The 23967-nt window shown below is 37.4% G+C and overlaps 1 protein-coding gene across 19 annotated transcripts in view; it reads right to left on the bottom strand.

Annotated features, from left to right (window-relative positions):
- Positions 1-2059: 2059 nt before the first annotated feature.
- The window catches only part of CDKL3 (cyclin dependent kinase like 3), an 82702-nt gene continuing 60794 nt past the window's right edge, over positions 2060-23967 (bottom strand). For 17 of the 19 annotated variants that reach the window (XM_056811130.1, XM_056811132.1, XM_056811124.1 and 14 more), the window contains one exon: positions 9502-9878. In XM_056811130.1, the coding sequence (XP_056667108.1) occupies positions 9822-9878 (57 nt within the window). In that variant the 3' untranslated portion in view covers positions 9502-9821. Of the gene's footprint in view, positions 2202-7990; positions 8091-9501; positions 9879-23768; positions 23952-23967 lie in introns of those variants that run through there. The other 2 variants (XR_008915050.1, XM_056811127.1) reach the window with 2 other exon arrangements.

Here is a 23967-nt window from a genome sequence, read left to right as displayed (position 1 = left end):
TATTTATAATATATCCATTATATTTATATGCCATAATTTTTCAGCCATTCCTCAACTATAGAGAACACCCATTGTTTCTATTTCTTTTCTACTTAAAAAAAAGCCATTAAAATACATATAGGCCCCTTTTCTCTTTCTTTTATCTCTTGGGAATATAAATCTAATAGTGGTATCACTGGGTCAAAGCTCATGTACAGCTGAGTAATTTTGGGAATATTACCAAATGGCTTTCCAAAATGGCAGTACTAGTTTTCAGCTCCACCAACAGTACATCAATGTGCCTGTTTTCCTGCTGCTTCTCCAATATTTGTCATATTCCCTATTTGTTAGCTTTGCAAGTCTGATGGAAATTCAGAGTTGCTTTAATTTATATTTCTCTAATTATTAGTGAATTGGAGGATTTTTCATAGAGCTATATATAGTTTGTATGTTTTACTTTGAGAAGTGCCTGCTCAAGCCCTCTAGCTATTATCAATTGGGGAAAAGCTCTTATTCTTACACATTTTAATACATTTTTTAGATATCTTAGAAATGAGACCTTTATTAGAATAAGGTGAAAAATAATACTCTTCAATCTGTATTCAGACTCTATCAGTTTTTACTCTGGAGATAGATAGTATTTTCTCATCATAAGTCCTCCAGAATTGTCTTGTATCATTGTATTATTGAGAATAGTTTCCTTTCTTAGTTTATCATCATGCAATATTGGTATCACTATGTACAGGGTTCTCCTGGTTCTGCTCAGTTCACTCTTACATGAGTCTTAATAGGTAAGCTTCTAAGGTTTTTTAAAAAACATTTCTGTAGTTATTTTAAATAAAATTTCTCTTTCCATCTCTTCCTCCTGGGTTTCAGAAATGTTGAGGATTTATGTGGATTTGTTTTATATCCTGCAAATTTGCTCCTTATTAAACTTTTGTTTGTTCTCTGTCTATGTTTATTCCCTCAATTTCTTTTCCTAGACTTATTGCAGTAGCTAGAGTTCTAGGCTGGGCCTGACTTAGGCCAAGCCCTGGTATTTTAGATTTGATATCAGAACAAAATCAGATACTTGTAGGTCATCAAGTTATTAACAAAAAAGAGATTCACTTAGTTGTAGCAGAAGAATATTTAACAAGGATGGATAGTGAGAACATCTCAAGTTGATTCAGCTGACAAAGCTCTTTTGCCTTAATCATTCACTGTGATCTCCCTGCCAAGCATCAACATGACTTTGGAGTGAGCTCCTCATGGCTATTTTGTATTCAGACAATGAGGAAGTGATATCAACCCTTTAGTCTCCAAGAAGGTCTCAATTTTTTAAAGAAAAGTTCTCCCAACTTACAAAGGGAGAAGGAAGTGTATTGCTCCTATCACACTCCAAGTCCTTATCTAGTGGTAAGGGAGGCCCTTAAGTTTTCTTCCAGCACAATCTCCCAGTTAGATTAATTTAAGACTATCAGCTCTGACATTCAGTTTTCCAGAAACCTGATACAATGCCAGTTGTAATAAAGGTGGAAGAGGAACAGTACAATAGAAATGTAAAATAAAAAAACTAAACTAAACTATCAGTTTTCAGGAAGGAGTGACTGAATCTGGAAGAGTCCTAAAAGGACTGAGTCCTTGTTTTGATTGTTTTCAGTTGTATCCATCTCTTTATATCTCCTTTTGGGACTTTCTTGGCAAAAATACTGGAGTGGTCTGCCATTTCCTTCTCTAGCTCATTTTACAGATGAGGAAACTGAAGCAGAGTTAAATGACTTGCCCAAGGTTACACAGCTAGTAAGTGTCTGAGGGCATATTTGAATTCAGGAAAATGAGTCTGACTTTAGGTCCAGTAGGCTTATCTACTGCACACCCTCCAGTTGCCCTTACTAAAGCCTAGGTAAGTTACTGTCTATAACATTCACCTGACTTACCAGTTTAGAAAACTTGCAAAAAAATAAAATAAGGTAAGTCTGGCCTAATCTGTCCTTTATGAAACTATGCAGTTTAGATCACTTTCTTTTTTAGATGTTCAGTCTCTTTAATGAGCTGTTGTAGAATTTTCTGGCAATTAAAGTTAAGCTTACTGGCCTATAATTTGAAGATTCTATTGTCTTCCCTTTTTTTGAAATCGTTCTTTTCCAGTCTCTTTTTACCTATTTCATCTTTCCCATGATCCATGTACTTTCAGATATCACTGATTGTTACCCAACAATCACATCTTCTTACTTCATGAGCTATAAGAAATAAAATATTTATATATCTTATTTATATAAGAAGTAAGAATTCCGGTAAACATAACTTGATATAGAATAAAGTAAGGAGAACCAGAAAAAAACACAATATACACAATGACCTCAACAAAATTAAAATCATCCATCTATAAAATAAGGGAGTTAGATTAGATAATTCCTAAGGTCCCTCTGCTTTAATATTTATAATCCTAAAGAGAATACCACTCCAGAATTAAGGCAAAAGGAAAAAAAATCAAATAACTAAGGTTTAGTGTCTGGCTTTTTCTACAATTCCATTGGGGATTATCCTTTTTAAAGTGCCTCAGAACTCACCACCACAAAGTTAGACCAATCCCAGGCATCTCTGACTATTCCAATTGCTCAAGCATCATATAGGGGATAAAGTCCAAGAGCTGGAATCTCTCAGACCTGGGTTCAAGTCTGGCCTGAGATAGTGACTAGCTGTGTGGCCTTGGGTGTTTGTTGATGTCACTGAGTTTTAATTCCCTCCTTTGGTAAATGGGGCTAATGATAGCATCTAGCCCCCAAAACTGTTGTGAAGAGAAAATGAGGTCATGGATGTAAAGCATTTTGCAAGCCTTAAAGCATCATAAAAATGTGGACTTTTCCCCTTCTCTTTCCACTCCAACTTCTGGCAAACACTTTGTATTACTAGTTACATGCTCACTTTTATAATCTACTTTAGACTGCAAGGTCTTATAAGGCAGGACCTTTTTTTTTTTAACTTTCTCTTCCCTAAAACCATCCTGGGGCTTCAAACACAATGGATGCTTAATTGGTTATATTGAATGACTAAACCCAGGCAAAGGATTTCTCTCTTCAAGCTGTAGTCTTTGCATTTACAAAATGGGAATAACCGTAATGATCACCTCTCTAACAAGTTATAAAGCTCAATTAATGATTAGTTTTCAGGCACTTTGAGATTTCAAGACAAAAGATGCTCCCAGAGAGCAGGATGTCATTAAGTCACCTTTCTGAAAGAAATATTGCTCTTTGGGCTTTATAATAAGGCTTAAGAAGAGACCATTATGCAAGGATCCAAACAGCACTGAGCATCATAATCATTATCCTCTGTATCTATTTATAAAATACAAGAGGCTTGGCTTTGAAAGACAGCCATACACAGAGGCACAAATGTACTAATAACCAGTGTTCATTAAACAAACATCTAAGTCTACAAAAATATTTACAAAAACATTTATCATAGAAAGCAGAATTAGGATGTGACATTCAAAAAACACCCTAAAACAAAACCACAAAGATTGCTACTGCATGGTGGGGGCAGGGTGGGGGAGGGAGGGAGGGGATACAATGGAGAACAACCCATGGATTTTTGTGCATCTTCCAACCAAGCATGCCCTTCCCCCTTCCCAGCTGGCCAGGAAGCAAAATGATGTCAGGGTCAGGACAGACTCAGGCAGTGTACCCTGCAGCCCCACTGATGGGCTTGGCTTAATGCTCTAATGAGATCTACGATGCATTTCATTTCCTTATTTCATTCCTTTCCTGAAAAGGTTTCATCCTGCAAAGCCCAACTTCCAGCCTTGAAGCCTTATTGTACTAAAATGGCATCCTTATTCTGAGAGGATCACAGTTCATAACAACTTTTAAAGGTGCAGTAACTTAATCGTTAGGCTGTTTTTGTGTCTCTAAATGATTAAACAAGAGAAATTAATTAAATTCAAAGAGTTTAGTTGAATGTAAAGAATTTCGAATCCAAAATCCAAAAGGGGATAAAAGGAATAAAAAAGCTGTAATGGGTTACAAAAATCATAGCATCATAGAGGCGAAAGGGACTCAGTGTTCTAATCCAACATTCTTATTTTACAAATGAAGAAACCTGGGCCCAGAGACGTTAAGTGACTTGTCCAACATGGTCACACGGGTCACTCTAGGTAGACTCTACTTAGAGCTCCTAGGGCCTATTTTCATTTACCAGGGCATTTTCCATACAACATGCCCCCATCCCCTTTTCAGCCACATACACAGCTGCCAGATGTCCTGGGACAACTCCACTAGAGGATGAACTCCTATTGTAGATGATAACCTACCTGTTCCCCATCATATCTACTTCATGATTCTGAAACTGATTGACACTGTTCAAACCCTTTTCTCCATCTTTTGCTAACTGTTCCTTTATTCTCATCCCCCTTAAACTCCCACTCTACCAATCTCTCATGCTAAAACTACCCAACCCTTCCACTGTGCTCTCTTAGGTAAAAAAAAAACAAAACTGGATTTCACCATAACTCTTCCATTCTAGCTCCTTTAGACTTTTTTTTACTTACTGAGATCCAGCTTCTTTCTGATGACACAGCTTCTCTGGCTATTTCTAGCACTGGTTGCACTTTCACTTAACCCCTGACTCACTGGTCCTGCTAGGAAAGCTGAAATATTCCTTGTACCCCAAATGACTCTCAGGCTCTGCCCTCTACCACCATCACTCAGTATCCTCTTCCTTTGAGGTTCATATAACACATTTATGATTCAATCAAGATTCTCATAGCTTTTTCTCTAGATCTTCAGGACATTCTTTCTTCCCTAATAAGTTTAGTGCCTGGTTAACAGTCTTTTTCTCCTCCCTAACACCTGCCCTTATACCAGAAGACTTCAATTCACACACACACACACACACACACACACACACACACACACACACACACACACACACACGTTTTTATCTATATATGGATATATATGTATAAATAATACACACATGTGTATAGATAGATACAGGCATAGATAGATGGAGATAGATAGAGACTCCCTCAAATGCCTAAATCATCCAATTCCTCAACTCACCTATTTCCCATGACCTACTCCATCACTATGCAGTGGTGGTCATACACTTTGTATCATCATTCTCTTGTAAGTGCTCCATATTCATGTTCATAAACTGTGAAATCCCTTTATCTGCTCAAAATCTGTTGTCATTTCACTTGTCTTGCAAATTGAAACCCTATTCTTCATCCTTACAACCTCCAATCCCTTTAACCTTCAATCCTTTCCTAGATCATCACCCTTCACTGGATAGCCTCCCTTTCTTTCTCCATCCTTATCCTCTGGTGAACCATATCAACTCTACACTGTCCTCTTCTCTCAAGTCCCTTATTCTTTATCCTGTCAAAGATTTTGTCCTTCCAGACCTCAGTCTTGGATGACCTCTACCATTTGCTCTCTTTTCATGTACTACTGAATGAAGCTGGAGAAAATAATTAAACCATGTTAACTGGATCCACTACAAATCTGTGTTATCTTAATTCAACTGGACCCTCACTTCAGCAGAGCAATTTTTTATACCTCCATCATCAACTATCTATTCCACTCTTCACAATGGCTTTACCAATCCTTTTCATCCCTCTTCAAGATTCCCACAAATCCTCCTCCCCTACCCTCCCAGTTGAGAGCCTTGCCTCATATTTCACTGAAAAATATTTGTCAAAAGCTCCTTTTTCTACCCTATTCCCCATTTCAAATCACTGATGCCTTCTCCCACTTTCTCTTCTTTCATCCCTGTTTCACAGGAAGACATGGTCTTTCTTCTTGCCAAGGCTAACACTTTTACATGTACAAGTGATCCAATTCCATTCAGTCTTCTCCAACAGATTGCACCAATCTATTATCCCAATTAACTTAATGATCCTCAATTGATCCCTGTCTACTGATTAATTCTACTATTTACAAACATATCCATGTCTCCCCTTTCCTCAAAAAATCTGCACTGCATCATCATCCACCCCTGTCTTCTCCCTTTTGGGACTAAAACAAGCATGTCTACAAGTAAATTAAAATATGCATATCTACAGTGAGTACCTCTACTTCCTTTCCTCTCACTCTCAACTCTGCATTCTAGCTTCCAAACTCAATTAACTGAAACTGCACTCTCAAAAGTTACTAATAATCTCTTGTCAAATCTAATGATTTTTTTCTCAATCCTTATCCTGACCTCTCTGCTGTTCTTGGCACTGTCCATCACCTTGTGCTCTTTGATGCTCTCTTTTTTCTAGGTTTTCATGACATTTCTCGCTCCTACTTTTCCTCTTACCATTCTGATTGTTCCTTCTGTGCACGTTTTGCTTCACTTTTATCTATTTCATGCCTGCTAATGATAGAGGTCCCTCAGGGCTATTTCATATTCCCTTTTCTTCCTCCACTTCACTTGGAGATCTCATCAGCTCCCATGGTTTCAATTATCATCTCTATGCAGATCACTCTCAGATTTATTTATTCATCCCTCTTTGCTGACCTCCAGTCTTTGCATCTCCAACTTCCTTTTAGACATCTTGAACTCAATGTACCATCATCATGTTAAATGTCCATAACTAAACTCATTAGCTTTCCCTGAAAACCCTCTTCTCTTCCTCATGTCCCTAGTACTCTTAAAAAAAAACAACAACTTATTTTTTTGTCTTGAAATTGGTACTAAGGATTGATTTTAAGGTAAAAGAGTGGTAAGGACCAGGCAATTGGGGTTAAGTGACTTGCCCAGGATCACACAATTACGAAGTGTCTGAGGTCCAATTTGAACCCAGGTCCTCCCTGTAGCAGTCCAGCCTATAGGTATTATGGAGAGACAAGGATTGTGAGTGAGCACATGGCCATCCTGCGCATGGCAAAGAGCTCTATTCCCAGCGAGGCTGAAGTTTAGGCGCGAAACCTTGCTTCCCTTTGTCTCATTCGCCCAAGGATAATAACCCCACCTTCACCTTGTCATAAGTTGCATTATCCAATGGCAATACGCCAGGTAACTCATCCATATGTATTGAGGTATCATGTAACTGATCAATATGTATTGAGCTCATTTGTATGTCAAAGAGAATATAAGGGACGTGACACAGCCAGCCCTCCCACTGGGAGGACACCAACAGGTTTGCAATGGAGCAACTTCTCCCCTTTCTCTCTCCTCTCTATCTTTCTCCCTGAGGCCTGGCCCTTCGGCCAGGCCTCCCTGTTTCTCTCTCTTTTATAATGCTAATACCTAGCATTATCTACCCCCTTTAGTTTCTGATCTCCTTTCCTTCTGAGCTAGCATTATCCTCTGACCAGTGCAGTGTTAAATTGAGACCATTGGATGGGAATAGCCTGAATTAATAACCACCAGTGGTCGGAGCAGGCTGTGGCTCCCGAAAAATAATAATTGATTACTGACTCGATTATTTACATCTCTAAAGTCGGCTCGTTCACGCCCTTCGCGGGATCTAAAACTTCTATCCTGTTTCTATCTTCTCTCCTTGTAACCTCTCGCAGGCCGGGAGGTTGCACTCCCAATGCCAGGCCTGGCATTCTATGCACTGAACCACCTAGCTGTCCCAATTTCTCTATTACTCTTGAGGGTACAACTACTCTCCCAGTCCCCCAGGTTTAGAACTCCCAATCTAAGTGTCATCTTTGACTCTATTCTATCACTGCTCATATCCAATCAGATGTCAAATCATTTCTACCTTCATAACATCATATATATACATATGCATGTTTATATCCTCTCCTCAGACACTGAAATCACCCTAGTGCAGGTCCTCATCACCTTACACCTGGACAACTATAGTTGCTTGCTGGTTGATCTCTGTCTCAAGTCTCTCTACTCCTCTAGTCAGCAAAGCAATCTTCCTAAAATTCAGTCTGAGCATATTACTTCCCTGTTTAATCAACTCCAATGCTTCCCTATTCACAGATAAACATGCATTCTAGTGGAAGACATAAGTACATATAAAAGTAGATAAAATATAAATATAATATTTACACAAACATATACAGCCTCCCCAAGTACTTACAACCAAAGTATTTTCAGAGGGAGGATACTTGTAGTTGAGGCGATCAAGAAGGACTTTGTGTGCATGATGGTGCTCGATTCACTTTTTAATGGAAGAGAGTCTATAAGGTAAAAGTAAGGAAGAAGTTCATTCCAGCTATGGTGTTGTGAGAAGATAATTTGTATTTTGATTTGATCAATCAGGGATTTAGACTTCCCTTCCATTTATTTTGAATTTGGGTCAATCAGCAACCAGGGAATTGATTCCACAGGCACTACCCCTCCTTCCCCCTCCCCCATGCCAGGCTAATTGAGAAATTGTGATTGGTTCCTGTGGTGGTGGTGGGGGGGGGAATGTAAGAGACCTAGTGAGTGTAGTGAGGACTTATGAGACCTGGCAGGAAGCTGGGGATGATGTTGTTATTTTCTGAGACTGAGATTCAGAAACAGTGAGTTGTTAGGCTTTGGATTATTAGGCTAGGAAATTCAACTCCTTTCTATATTTCTTTTATTTTCTTTTTCTTACTAATAAATCTAGCTCTTAACAGTCTTGTGACTTAAAGGTCAAGTACAATTTTGGTGACCATCCATTCTAATCATTATAGCATGGAGACAGGAGATGGAATGCCACCAGTGAGGACAGAAAGTCAGTATGGCTGGTTTGAACAGATATAGGAGAGAAATTCTAAGGGCAGGAGATGTGGAGATAAATACTATGTCATGCATTGGGACTCATTTATGAAGAAAGGAAGATATTCTAGGACATAACAGATAATGGTTACTAGCACCTTGAGAGAGTAATGGTATGGACCTCAAAGGAAGAGAGGTTGCTGAGTGATGGTAGAGTCTGGAAGTGACATTAAGGAGCAGATTATTCCAATCCCTCCCCCACTTTCATGACCATTGAATTGGAGCACATGAATGAAAGTGCATTAAGTATCAGAAAGGATGAATAGGGATACAGGATCATTAGGAAGGATTCAGGTCTCACTGAGTGCACAAAGATAGAAGGAATAAGACCTTGTTTAAAATTAGAACAAATTTCTTATTATGAAACAGGCATTTAAGAGAGCATGATGGAAGGGGAGAATAAATCGAGTGGGGAACATTGTGGGGTAGCATTAAGAGGGAGAGGAGTAAGAGAGTAGGTTATTGGGTATGGTTTATACATCAGTATATAGGGGTTTAGAATCATTGAAATATGGAAGTGTGAGGATATTAATATGCTTATCATTAAGGAATAAATGCAGACAGTGTAATCGTGGTTGGAGAGGGATCCATTGAAGAAGGGAGATGGTTAGAGACTGTTTTAGGTTTTCCATTGAGATCCATCTTTAGTGAGTCAACTTTTTTAGTGAGGAGAGGACACAAGTGGAAAACACAGCTAGACATATCTGGGGAGTGCAATAGAGGCTTAGGACTGAATAAGTCAGAGCTAGCCTATTAAAGCCCAGTGAAGTTCCAAGGACAGAATCCATTTTTCTTGTAGGTAACTACAGGTTTTGGTCTTTAAGAAAAGAACATGGTACTTCATTTTTTTAATTAGAAAGATATTTTATTTTACCAGTTACATGTAATAAATTTCCACAGAAGTTTTCCGAAGTTATATGATCCAAATCGTCTCCCTTTGTTGCTCCTCCTCCAAGAGCTGGCAAGCAATTTGATCTGGGTCATACATGTATTATCATGCAAAGCTTATCTCCATATTGCTCATTTTTGTGAGAGAATAATCATATAAAACCAAAATTAAACAATTAAAGTGAAAAATCATGCTTTGATCTGCATTCCACCTCCATCAGTTCTTTCTCTGGAGATGTCATAAGTCCCTCAGAATTGTGAACAGGGTACTTCATTCAAATGGCAGCCTGTGGTCTGGTCACACACCATTTTGTGGCATTCAGGTCTGCATGCTGCATTTGAGGAAAGACATTAGCCATTTGCAGTACATTGGGATAGTGAAGAGACAAAATATGAGATATGTGTTGACTGAAGAAACTAGAGATGCTTAACACAGGGAAAATAAGGCTGAGTTGAGGAGAGGAGAGGACAGCTGTTCAAGTATTTGAAGGACTGTTAGGTAGATGAGGAATTAGAATCAGTCTGCCTGAAGGCAACATGAGAAAGCTAGGTTTGGGAGCCAAAGGGCTAGAATTCAAATTCTGGCTCTACTGTTCACTATTATGTAATTTGGGGCAAGCCATTTACCTTCTGGGTCTCAGTTTCCACATGTGAATGAATGAATGAAGAGACTGGAGGAGACAATCTGTAAGGCCCCTTCTATTTCTATGATCTTATGATCCTGTGCTTGTCTCCAAAGGATAGAATTAGGAAAAATGGGTAGAAGATGTAGAGAGGCACATTTAGCCTCAATGTAAAAACAAAAGCTTTCCAATAATGAGAACTATCCAAAAGTGCCATGAATTAACTTAGAATGTAGTGGGTTCACCATCAAAGGAGATCCTCAACAGGAGGCTGAGTTTGTCAGGGATGTGACATAGGGATCCTGCTCACATAAAGGTTGGATTGTGACCTCTAAAATCATTTCTAAGACTCCTTGAAATCAGCACCTCATCACATTCCTCAGCCCAAGAAGGTGAAGCAAATTGCTTCGACAGAGAAATATTATAAAATGACTCTTCCATTACTTCCATAAACTGCCTATCACAGATAATTTCAAAACTTTAGTTGCTTTAAATTTTTAAATTTCTTTTAAAAGAACCAGGAGGGTTTTTTCCTCCTATCCACTTAGCACATATGAGTATTTTACAGAGAGAAATTTTTTTTAATTGTTTCCAAAAGTACTTGGCAAAATATTTCAAATGAATGAGAGTTACTGTAACCTTAGAGCACTATCTGCTACTCTCATACTCATACTTTCATTTTAAGTTTCTGGTGTCTGTTGAGTATCCCTGCATCCCAAGATCAAGAAGAGATCACCCCTAGCAGGCCTAAAATAAAATGCAGATCAAATGTTACCAGGTCCATCCAAAGAATATAGTGTTTTACATATCATCCATCTCCTTAAAAGAACTATTTCTTGAAAAGCTATTTTTTCATAGGAAACTATACAGAACAATGCCTGCTATGTCAGGTTTGGTTCAGGTTCTGGTTAGTTTCACTGTTTTTTTTTCTTTTTATTCTTTATTATAAAGGAGGGGAAAAGGGAGTATATAATATTAGTAATAGTAGTAGTAGTAGTAGTAGTCTAGTAGTAGTCTCTCGATAACCGAGGATGACTATTGTCTTTGTGTGTTTTTGTGCACAAAGACACTTGTGCATGAAGATTTAAGTGGAAAAGTCGATGCACAGAGACAGTCCCACTCTCTCATTGTTGGAATCCTGGGTCCATTGGCACAAAAGGCCGTTACACCTGGAGACTTCCTCAGCTGCATTGGATGGCCGTGTTGTCTTTTGTGCTCCATCATGCCCTAAGCACTCCACAGTGCCTTGCTGCGTCGCCATCTCAGCCGTTGAACCTTCTTATTGGTTTCTTCCATCTGTTCAGCCGAAGCAGTCTTCACATGCTGGGTGAGCAAAGCCCTAGTTTACCAGGGGTCCACAACGACCTGATGGCTACCCTCACAAGGTTTAGCCGGCCTGTCGAAGCCATTGCCCAGGGTGTGGCCACTGCTGCATGCTAGCAGCTACTAGGAGCCACAAGTGAGAGCTGGGTGTCAGGTGAGGGTCAGAGGCTGGAGAGCTGCCCTAGGAGGGCACGACAAGCCCTCCATACCAAAGATATTACTCCTCCCTGAGCACCCCATACATGTAAAGAGACCAATTTTTTAAAAAAAGGAACCTTTCGGGGGGCCGATAGATGCTCAGTGAATTGGAAGCGAGGCCTAAATGGGAGGTCTTGGGTTCAAATTTGGCCCCAGATACTTCCTAGCTGTGTGATCCTGGGCAAGTCACTTAACCCTATTGCCTAGCACTTATCATTCTTCTGCCTTAGAACCAATACACAGTATTGATTCTAAAACAGAAGGTAAAGTGTTTTTTTTTTTAAGGTTATTTCTCAGAAGCCCGTTTTGTAATTTTCCTTTATTACCGAGTGTGTGTGTGTGGGGGGGGGGGGGTCTGTTGTGTGTGAATCAGTATAGAAGTGAGAATACTGTTCTCACATTTTTATTAAGTTTAAGGTGGCCTGGCTTAAGATAATTCTCAGCAGAGAGCTCTTGGAACTGATTGGTCATTTTGTAGCCAGGCTTATATGGAAACTCACCTCTGCAAACATTTATTCATAAGTGAAGCAATGATAAGAGGATATCTAGATGACATCTGAATGAATTCAAGTTACCAGGCCCACAAGAATTACATGCCAGGATTCTGAAAACTTTATTAAATTGCTTAACCACACTTAGTGATCCTTAGAAAATTATGGAGAAAGGGAAAAGTGCTACAAACCTAAATGCAAGCCTGATTTTAAAAAAGTAACAGAATGGAGTATGTACCTGATTTTGATTCTTGACAAATTTCAAGAACAGACTATTCTGTTTATGAACTTTAAAAACAAAAACAAACCAACATGTCATCAAAGACAGGACATGCCATATAAAAATTCATTTCCTTTCTGAAGAGTTCTTAGATCCTCTAAGGATCTCCGCTGGTTAGTTATAAGTTGGACTAAATGACCTCTTCTGATTCTGTGATTCTCCAGAAGGATTGTGTTTAGGAAACCTTCTTGGACCATGAATTCAATAGAAAGGTTTTTACCTTGGTTCTGAAAATGTTTAAATGACACTTATCTGTCCAGAGATCACAGGGTCACAGATATAGCATCTAGTGCAAACTCTGCATTTTACATATGAAGAAACCAAGACCCAAGAAGATTAAGTGACTTGTCTAAAATCACACAGGTAGTAAAAATTAGAGGCAAGATTTGAGCCCAAGTCCTTTGGTCAGTACTTTTGCCACTGAACCACACTTTCTCCAAATATTTATGGTAAAAACCTTATGGTAAAGAATAACAAAAGGGGGGGGGCATTTGGAATTCCACATTTTAAAAATTGTGTTTCTCATTCTTCTTGGAGAATGTAAAAATGGAAACTATATTTCAACACTCTGATAAATTCACCTGCTATTAGACTGTAATCACTGCCTGAGGTTAAAACTCAGAAGAAAAAGGGATTGGATATGGGAAGGGAAATAAGAGCATTTAAATATAGGAAAATATTTTGTTATTGTGTAGAACTGATACTACTATACGGTGACTTCCTCTTTTGAGGGATCTTTTCTGAAAGAGTTGCAAACAGCACTGAACATGGCCTGGATTATAATTTACTATTCAATCCAACAGTCATGTTGGATCCAACTATCATGGTTCTTTGTATACATGTAATTAAAGAGCAGAACAGATGGTAAACAATTCATTTAAGGTGATATACCCACTAATATGACCTAACATGTTGCTGTTGTCCCTGGGAATTCAGTATGACAGGACTTTGATTGGGAAAAGTAGAATGGGAAGGCATCTTCCTTGGGAAACACTTTACTATGCGAAGATACTGAATATGAGTGAAATCCTCTGCATCATCATGAATGAGGTTTTGACTCAGTTCCAGCTTTCCTCAATGCCTAAAGTGAGACTAAGCAAGCTCAAACCTCACCCAAATAGCAGGAAATGCCTACACCTCTCAAGGGAAAAAATGCAGCCCGACAACATATTTTGACAACACGAACTAGGTATATGTAGTCAAGACAACCAATTGGAGAAGGGTTGCCTTATGGTTACTGAGAAGGGTCAGTTAATCATGATTATGGAGCAAGGAATCCATTCGAATGGTAATATTCTTTTCCCTCCTTCCTCCACTATACACATGCACACAGAAAGGCACTCCATGTTTCTTTGTGTCCAAAGTATTAGACACAGTGGAAGAAGAGAGAGGGGTGTTTATCAGTCAAGTCTCCCCACCAAAAGCTGTCAATTCTCTAAGCACTGACTCTAGTCTGGAATATGGGCAGAGCTTCCAGAAGAATAATGATTGTCATTTGGGGAATTTACTCATTTTTGAAAATATATTTGTATATCAGTTTATAAAGCACTTACCCTATTTCATTTGATCCTCACAACAATCCTGGGAAGAAGGCAGAAAAGAGATTATCTTTATTTTACAGACAAGGAGGCTGAGGTCCAGAAGGATGATATGGTTTTTCCAAGGTCATACAGCAATAAATGGCAGACCTGAAGACTAACCCAGAGTTTCTGATGAAAGGAAGGATCTACCTGCAGTGACACCTTTCCCAATTATAGCAGGAATTTGAGAAGTTCATATCTCTGGGCTAGGTCACATTATATGCTTTATCTGCTTTATCTGCTCCACTTCTTAATTTCTTTAAAGGAGATTACAGATAAAGTGAAATTAGCATTCTTTATTACTTGTCTGTCATGAATCATTGGTAAGTGGATATTTACAATAGGATTTCAATGGTGGTTTATGTAATATAGGAAGATTAAACCAGCCAAAAGACTAAACATATATTCATTTTATAAGCTGTTAAAAAAAAAAAAAGCAGATGTTAAAGTCTCTTAGAAAGTCCTAGAAACTGATACTTTGATGCATCTGTGGTCTCATTCATGTTGATACTCCATGATGTAGACTGCAACCCACTTAAGCCCTCTTGCCTTACATGACTTTTGCCCACAGCACATCTAACAATTTGGAATCACTTAGGTTTTCAGACATCATACTGCTGAGAAACATGCTAATAGAAAGGTATTTCAAGGGTAAGGATATCTTATTAAAACTGCCCAGTTGTAGAAAGGATCACCACATGGAAGTTTAGAGTTCCTGGTCATGGGAGAAGTTCAGATGCCAGATGAATCCCTGTTATTATAAAAGGGATTTGATTTGGGTGTATGCATGGAAAGAGACTGATTATACTAAATGGCTTCTAGGTTTAAGTCTTTATGATTCTAATAGGAGAAAAAAAATAGAAAGAAATGGTTGGGGAACCTCACATCAGAATGAAGACAGTATTTAGATTAGGCCAGAAATGGGAAATTTGATTGCATTGGTTTTGTTTGTAAAAAAAAATTTTTTTTAATATAATGAAAATTATTCCTTTAACATCATCTCTATCTCTTGCTTGGTCTTAAATTACTCTTCCCTTCCCCATAGATCTAACAGGTATACTATTCCTCATTCACCTAATTTACTTATATCACTCTTGGTTTAAATTATATACTCATTTTGAACTTATTTTGATATAGGGTGTGAGATATTGATCAAAACCTAATTTTTTCCATATTGGTTTCTAATGTTCCCAGCATTTTTTGTCAAATAGTGGGTTCTTATCTCAGAAGCTGTTATCTTCAGGTTTATCGAACACAGATTGCTGAGGTCATTTACCTCTAGTCTATTCCAGGGATCCACCCTTCCATCTCTTAGCCAGTACCAGGTTGTTTTGATGAGCACTGCTTTATAGTACAGTTTAAGATCTGGTACTGCACCATCCTTCACTTTTTTTCCATTAGTTCCCTTGATATTCTTGATCTTTTGTTCTTCTAAATTTTGTTATTGTTTTTTCTAATTCTATAAAATAATTTTTGGTAATAGGTATGACTCTGAATAAGTAAACTAATTTGGATAGGATTGTCATTTTTATTATATCAGCTCAACCTATCCATGAGTAATTAGTGTTTTTCCAATTGTTTAGATCTAGTTTTATTTGTGTGAAAAGTGTTTTGTAATTGTGCTCATATAATTCCTGTATTTGTCTTGGCAGTTAAGAGTCCCAATATTTTATATTGCCTAGTGATTTTATGGTGTTTTTTTTTAACCCATCTTAGAATCAATAGTGGGTATTAGTTCTAAGGCAGAAGAGTGTTAAGGGCTAGGCAATGGGGGTTAAGTGACTTGCCAGGGCCACATACCTAGGAAGTGTCTGAGGTCAAATTTGAACCTAGGACTTCCTGTCTGTAGACCTGGCTCTCAATCCACTGAGTCACCCAGCTGCCCCCTTGCCTAGTGATTTTAAATGGACTTTCTCTAACTCTTGCTGATTTTTTTTGGAAATACATAGAAATGCTGAATTATATGGGCTTATTTTGTATACTGAAACTTTGCTAAAGTTATTTCCATTAGTTTTTTAGTTGGTTTTCTAGGATTCTCCAAGTATATCATCATATCATCTGCAAAGAATGATAGTTTAGTTTCTTTGTTGCCTACTTTAATTCCTTCAATTTCTTTTTCTTCTCTAATTGTTACTGCTAGCACAGAAATGAAATTTAAGTATAGGGATGTCAATCCTTCCAATAAGTAGATTAAATGACTATATCTCTCAGGAAAATATATTTCTGGCCACAGAATCTGAGATTTAGAATTAGAAATTATCTCAGGAATCATATAATTTAACTATGTTATTATGTAACACAGGTCCTCTGATTCTAAACCAATGCTTTTTCCCATTATGTCCTGTTGCTTCCCTCTTGATTTCTAGATACCTTCAAAGTTAAAAGCAGACATATATAAATTCTACTACACTTTGGCCAATAGAAAAAAACAAATTTCTGAAGCCAGTATTTGGTTTTACCAAAGACCACAAGACCTTGCTTCCCAACTCCAAATTGCTCATGGATATAAATAATAAAGCTGGTCTCACCTTTAAACTTAAGTTTTCAAAAGGAAGATATTTCAAAATATCAGGGTATTATCAGACTAGTAATTCAAGCCATGAAAACCATCATTATGCATATTTTAAAATATAGTTGCAACATCTTCAATTGGATGACATACCATTTGTCCAAAAAAAATTGGGCATAATGGCCTAAAATAAGGAAGAAACTGAAGGGTCAAGTTGTAAAAGAAGTCATATTTTAGATAAGAATTCTTAAAGGTTTTCTTTTAAATTTTAAAGAAATCATTCATATATATATTTAGGAAGTGAAAAGGGCTCAAAGTTCATTTCCAATAGTAAATGTTAAAATATGTGTAGGATGAAATTTGGTTTTATTCCTATCTATATACATACTGAGCCTAACTAGACCAATGCCATGGTTAACCATCAGAAGATTCTAGAACCAACTTACCCAAAGTTAACTACTTATACTTGTATCTATCACATAAGGTATAAACAATGGCATATATAAACAATGTCATAACATTCATCTCTCTACACACATAAGTTCAGGAAGAGAGTAACATGACTTTTTCATTGTGAAATTAGGGGTAGGAGGTGGGCAGGAAATGGGTTTCCTGGCTTTCTCCTATCAGCACTGGATCTCAGTCTTTCTTTGGAGGAGGCTGAAGCTATTTGACTGGAATTCTTTTGCTTTGGTTTGCAGGTAAGAGATTGTTAATCATATTCATACATGAGGAATGACACATTAGTAATGGGAAATGCTACAGAGATTAAAAATGTGAAGAGGTAAGACATACAACATCAAAGATTGTCCCTTTGGGAGTATGCTTCAGGAAAGCTTTTTTTTTTTTCCCTGTCTCAATAGAACTCTGTATAGCGTCTAACACAGCTGATCACCTCTCTTGATATTCTCTCCTCCTTTGGCTAATATGAAACATTTTTGTTCAGTTGTTTCAGTCAAGTCCAACTCTTCATGATCCTTTTTGCAGTTTTCTTGGCAAAGACATTAGAGTAATTTGCCTTCTCTAGTTCTTTTCACAGATGAGGAAACTGAAGCAAACATGGTTAATTAACTTGCCAGGGCCACTCAGCTAGTATATGAGGCTGGACTGAAACTTGGGTCTTCCTGACTCCAGGTCCAGTGCTATCCACTGTGTCATAGCTCCCTGTCTATGATACATGGTTCTTTCAACAAACATTTTCTCTTTTGTGGAGAAAGCAATGAACTAGATGTTAGAAGTAAAACAAAAATTCGGATATGACAGTCTCTTATTGACTGCATCATCTGTAAAATTAATAAGAAACCAGATCAAATAACATTTTTGATAAGGGAATAAGAATTGCAAAACCAAGCCCTATGTGAAGTATGAGAGTGAAAGTCATCCTCCTCCTCACACTGTCGCTTTTGCAGGCTTGTCTTCCTCTCTTCCATTAAATGAATATTGAAGATTTACTCTCCTTTGCCCTCTTTTCTCTTTTATCCATACTTACTCATTTGATCTTATTCACTCCCATGGGTTCAATGATCACCTCTCTGCATATTACTCTCAAATCACTATCTCCATTATTAACTTCTCTCCAAAGCTCTAGTACCAGGTTTAAAATTTTTCAGTCAAATATTCCTTCAAAATGTCCCCAAACCCTCAAAACTCAACATGGACTAAATGGAGGCCATTTTATTTCCTGATAAATCCTTTCCTTGCTTTTTTCTATTTTTGTTGACAACATACTATACATCTGAATACAACCCCAGAATCACCTTTGCACTCTATTATTCCTTCATCCTTAACTTCCATCAAATTGCCACATCAACTTGAAGCAGCAAGGCATCATAAGGGAAAAATAAGCAGACACAAGTTCCAAGCACTATCTCTACTTGGGCACCTATGGAGATGGCCTAAATCTGAGAGTTTTAGGAATAGCAATTGCCCCCAAACTATCATACTTGTTTCTAGCCCAGTATTCATAGTCACCATTGAGGGGAGAAGGGACCCACTTTCCTCATCATCAGCTGTTCACCAACCACCATCAACAGGCATATAGGAACAATATTATGAAAGTAATATGGTTTGGGAGTGGTGGCACCCTTCAGAACATCAGTCCTGCTTCCAACTCAGTAATTACCATGGAATATGGCTCCTGTAAATTAAGGATAAGTCATCCTTACCATCTTCCAAGGAACTGCCACCCACAGGACAGACAAGCCAGCCTTTTAGGGAACCATTAGGGTACCCTGAAGGAGAGAAGGGTAGCAGTAGGTGGCAGACAAATCAAACCATCACCACTATCATGTAGATTACCATCTCCCCTCAAATCCTGATAGAGATGTTCCAAGACCATAAACCCAAGAATCTTTGGAACATGAATGCTTCCAGTCCAGTATCCATGGCCATCATCCTGAAAAGCAGCCACTGTAGAGATGCAGCTGGCAAATATTCCTGCAGATGTTACAGCATATCTCTTGAAGCACCTCCCCCAAAAAACCCTATCAGTGAAGTCCTTGACACTGTCAAATGGTTCAGCATCAGAAAATGATAGCATTTTATCAGTAGACATGATATTAAAAAAAGTAACATCTGCTTTGCCATAGCATAGGATGTTTACATCTAATTTGCAGCTGAAACCTTCCATGTGTTGTCTTTACAATGAGAATGTGAACTTGAGAACATGAGCTGTCGTACTTTTTTGTGTCTCCAGTGCTTTGCACATATTAAGCTTCATTCATTTATTGAGTCCTGATAATTTTTGAAATTTCTTTGGAATCTTTCTCTCCTCCATATTTATTGCTCCATGCTAGTTTAGGCCTTCATCATTTCTTACCTTGACTCTTAAGTTACCAGAATACTTCCTATCCCTAAATCTCATCCTGTTTTGTCCCAGTTCCATGCCTTTACTCATACCATTACTCAAGAAAAGAATGTACTTTCCTCTACAATATATAAAATGAGTTTGACTATATGGTCTTTGGAGCCCTAGATCTATGATTTTATGAAAATGTCATGAAGTAACTCCTTTCCTTCAAAACCTTTTTTTTTTTAAATCAGGTGTACTATCTAGCTGCTCATGCTAGAAATTATGGCATTATTTTTGACTCTTCATTTTCCTTCATATTGTGTATCAATTATCAGTTCTATCAGTACAATCTCTTATATTCTTCCCTAACTTTCCAGTTCTACCACCATAGTAGTGGTCTTCATTAATACTGTATTGGACTATTAGAGATTTATAACAAGTCTTCCTACTTTCAATGTCTCCAGTACTCTCCAATCTATTCTTCATATAGATACATAATTCATATAGAATTAATCTCTTTTATGCACACACCTGATCATGTCATTTCTATACTCAAAGATAGTACCTATAATATCCTCTATCTCTTTTTGCCAGTGGAGTTTAGACCCTTTCTTTCAAGCCCAACTCAAATGCTACTTTTCTCCTAACTCCTACTGGTCAATAATGGTATTCAGATGGCTATGAACATATGTACAAAGTATAGATAATGATGTGAACTAGGGATCCTAACACAAGGAGGCAAGTCTGACCTCATAGCTATCATTGAGAACTGAGGAGATAGAAAGTAGGGGTGAAATTAGACTATGAAAGGGTTTGTGCTTTCATTAGATAATTAAAGTGCAGGTGGAGTAGCACCATATATTAAGATGTATGCACATGAGGGAATTTAGAAATCTGAGAAACATGGTGGAAAACATTTACATGAAAATAATTAGGAGAAACAAAAGTAATATTGTCTTGATGCCATACTACAGATCACTTGGATAGAAGGGAAAAAATCAAGTGAAAACTTTGAGAAATGGATCACAGATTATATCTTTTGGGGCTCTCTTTGCCAAAAGCAAAACAGACAATAAATTCTTGTTCATTAATGATAATTTTTGTGAATTCCCTTCACTCGAGGTCCTTGAACTAGATGACTACTTGTTGGCAATATTTTATCAGATCTAACTTGATTCTTCATTAAGTAGAGAAATTCCATGACTTTGGAGATCCCCTCCAACTCTAAGATTTTGGAATTCTCTTAATTAAAACTTGGTTAGAAAATTCTATAGGGTTCTATATCTTAAAATCATAAATGGGAACAACTTAAAACCATGAAATTTTTTACAGAATCATTTGAGTTGGAAGGGATCTCAGGAACTATCTACTCCAACCCACACATGGAATCCCAGCTATGTACCCAACTATTCTGCTTAACAAACTCTGAGAGGAAAATCCACCACTTCTGGAAGCAAAGTCACCTAATTCCACCTAATTTAATAGCATGTGCCCAACACAGAGTAGGTACTTAACAAATGCTTGTTAATTGACAAAATACGAAATGAGGTTAGTCTGGCATGATCCATGTTTAATGAAATTGTGCTAGCTATTTTTAATCAATGCTCCTTTTTCTAGATAAGTGCTTTAAAAGCCTTAAAGCATTTATATATGTGTGTGTGTGTGTGTGCATATGTATATAGCTGTGTCTGTTACTTAATCCTTTAAATTCAATAGCATGGTATTAACAATGACTTGTTAACCAGAAGTTTTGTTTCTTCTCAATTTACATTGTCACAGTTAATGAGTAAATTAATTTTTTGGTTCTTCAATGACTTTATGAAATTTAATATTTTTTATAAGCCTCAACTTTCCTTTTTCTTTTTTTTAAATGCTTACTTTCCATTTTAGAATGAATACAGTGTATTGGTTCAAAGGCAAAAGTATGATTAGGGATAGAGCAAATCGGGGTGCACAGAGTCACACACCTAGGAAGTGTCTGAAGCCAGATTTAAAACCAGGACCTTTCATCTCTAGGTCTGATTCTCAATCCACTGAGCCACCCAGCTACCCCAGCTTCAACTTTGCTTTTATCCTTTTGTTGCATTTGATAGTGCCAACTTCTCCCTTCTAGATATTCTTCCCTTCCTTGGTTTCAGAGGCATCACACTCTTCTAGTTCTCTTCTCTAAACATTTCATTCTCTTCAAACTACCCAAGGTATTATATAGCAGGTATTACCCAAGGTACTATAATTGGTCCTCTTTTTTTCTTTCTACCTTCTCTTTTGACAATCCCATTCACACTCATAGCCTCAACAATTCTCTATACGAATAACTTCCAAATCTATATCTCTATTGGGAGCTTGATTCACATTTCTTTTTCTGTTCTTCTCACTGGTATATTCTACTTATACCTCAAATAAATATATTCCAAACCACATTTACCATCTTTTCCTCTTTGTTTTTTTGACTGCCATTTTTCTCTTTGGCACTAGCTAGCATTCATCCAGTCGCTCACATGTGTTACCTCTGACTCTTCTTTCCCCCTAACTGTTCAAATGTAATCAATTGCCAAGTCCTACAGAGTGTGCTAGAATCTCCATAATGGTCTTCATATCTATTAATTCCTGCCACCCTAGTATAGGCTTTTATTCCTCAGGTCTTCCCACTTCCTTTCATCCTCTATTTCTTGTGTATTATTGTCAAACTAATCCTTCTTGTAAGTTGTCACTGTTCTGCTCTCATTTCTTCAGGGACTTTCTAGTAACTATTGCTTGAGGAGTAGATTTAACTCTTCCAGTTGGCTTTAAAGATCCTCCACAATCTGATGCCACCCTACCATCCAGTTTGATTTCCATTCTCTGGAAACTTCATGCTTTCCACTTTTATTCTTTGTCTAGGAATGCCTTCTTCCCTCCCTATACTAATCTTTTAAATCCTAGTTCATATCCTACCAGCTCCAAGAATCCATTCCTGATTCCTCTCCTTCCCCATTCTTCAAATAATCATCTTTCCCACCTTGAAGCTCAGAGTATTTTGTTTGCATTTCTTCTACTGATGATATATTTTTAAATTTCAGAGTCATTCAGGTATATGAATGACTACTAGCCCTGCTTTGCCTGTTAGTTCCCTAATGGAAAACTAATATTCACCTTATGAGTATGACTCTCCAATTATTTGAATAAACATTTTAAAATGGTATTAGTCTATTGATAATACCATATAGGAAGGAAACATTCTTGTGGGCACTTGTAGGTACTTTACATGCTACAACATTGAGTACAGAGTTAGGTCTCTGCTGTTACTCAGTCATTTAAGTCATGTACAATTCTTTGTGACCCCATTTAGGGTTTTCTTTTCTTTTAAAAAAATTTTTTTTCAAAAAAATCCTCACTCTCTGTCTTAATAACAACTCTAAGACAGAAAGGCAAGGGATAGGTAAAAAGTCACCCAGGGTCACACTGCAAGGAGATGTCTGAGGCCAGTTTTGAACCCATGTTCTCCCAACTCCAGGTCTGGCTCTCTCTCCACTGTGCCATCTAGCTGCCCTAATTCTTGGCAAAGTTATTGGAATGATTTGCCATTTCCTTCTCCAGCTCATTTTACAGTTGAGGAAACTGAAGCAAATAAAGTGACTTGCCCAGGATAACATAGCTAGTAAGTGTCTGAGGTTGGATTTGAACTCAGGTCTTCTTGACTCCAGGCCTGGTATTTTATTGACTTTACCATACAGCTGCCCAGGTCGATAGTACAGATGATAATAAATAAATCTTGATTATTTGAAGTTCCTACATACTCCATCTATTTGCTTCTCTTCTCCACCATCTCTATATTACAAAAGGAACTCAGTCTGTCATAAATTTCTTTCTATAAATATATATTATTATTATTCACAACTTAAGTGTTCTAGTTGATTGCAAAATAGAATCATAAACTGTCAGAACTGGACATTCATTTAATCTAATCGGCTCCTTTTGTCATTGGGAAATATATGGGATGTAGGGAATGTTTACAATGGGCATTCTAATGCAATTCTTTTCTTTTCTTTTTTAAGCTGTGGAACCTACTGTGTTGTTTTGCATTTCCTGAAGTTCCAACCTGGCCTAAGAGCAGACTCAATAGTAGCCAATGACTCTATCTTCTTTTAGCAACCCTAAGTATAATTTTCTCTATTAAGTACTACATTATACTTGTGCAACATTTTAAATCTGTCTTGAAGTAGACATTTTTTCATTATCGATGCAAGTAGCTAATTACCTCAATCACTTGCTCATTCAAAATGTAGTGTCCAGGGGCTCACTCCATAATAATAGTTTCTTTGAAAAACTATTAGTAGTGCTCATGTGTACAATTATCAATTAATATACTGAGTTAACCCAAATGGGTTCACCTTATCATTACCTTATGAAAAGTACCTTTAAATAAAATTACATTCAATCCTATCAAGTATAGTCTTTACAATAAAGTCACATTTTATCATTGCCAAAGAGTTTGTATGATGACACATCATTTACATTAAAGTTTTTAGATCAAAAGCAGTTTCAGGACAAGATCCTATTTTACACAATAGGGAATGAAATCATGTCCATACAGGGTTCTCAAGCTTTTCTTAGACTTAGGTGATCGTGAACTAAAAGGGAAGAAAA

This window comes from Monodelphis domestica, chromosome 1, assembly GCF_027887165.1.
Source record: "Monodelphis domestica isolate mMonDom1 chromosome 1, mMonDom1.pri, whole genome shotgun sequence".
In the NCBI taxonomy this organism is placed as follows: domain Eukaryota; kingdom Metazoa; phylum Chordata; class Mammalia; order Didelphimorphia; family Didelphidae; genus Monodelphis; species Monodelphis domestica.
This window is presented reverse-complemented; position numbering and strand designations above follow the sequence as displayed.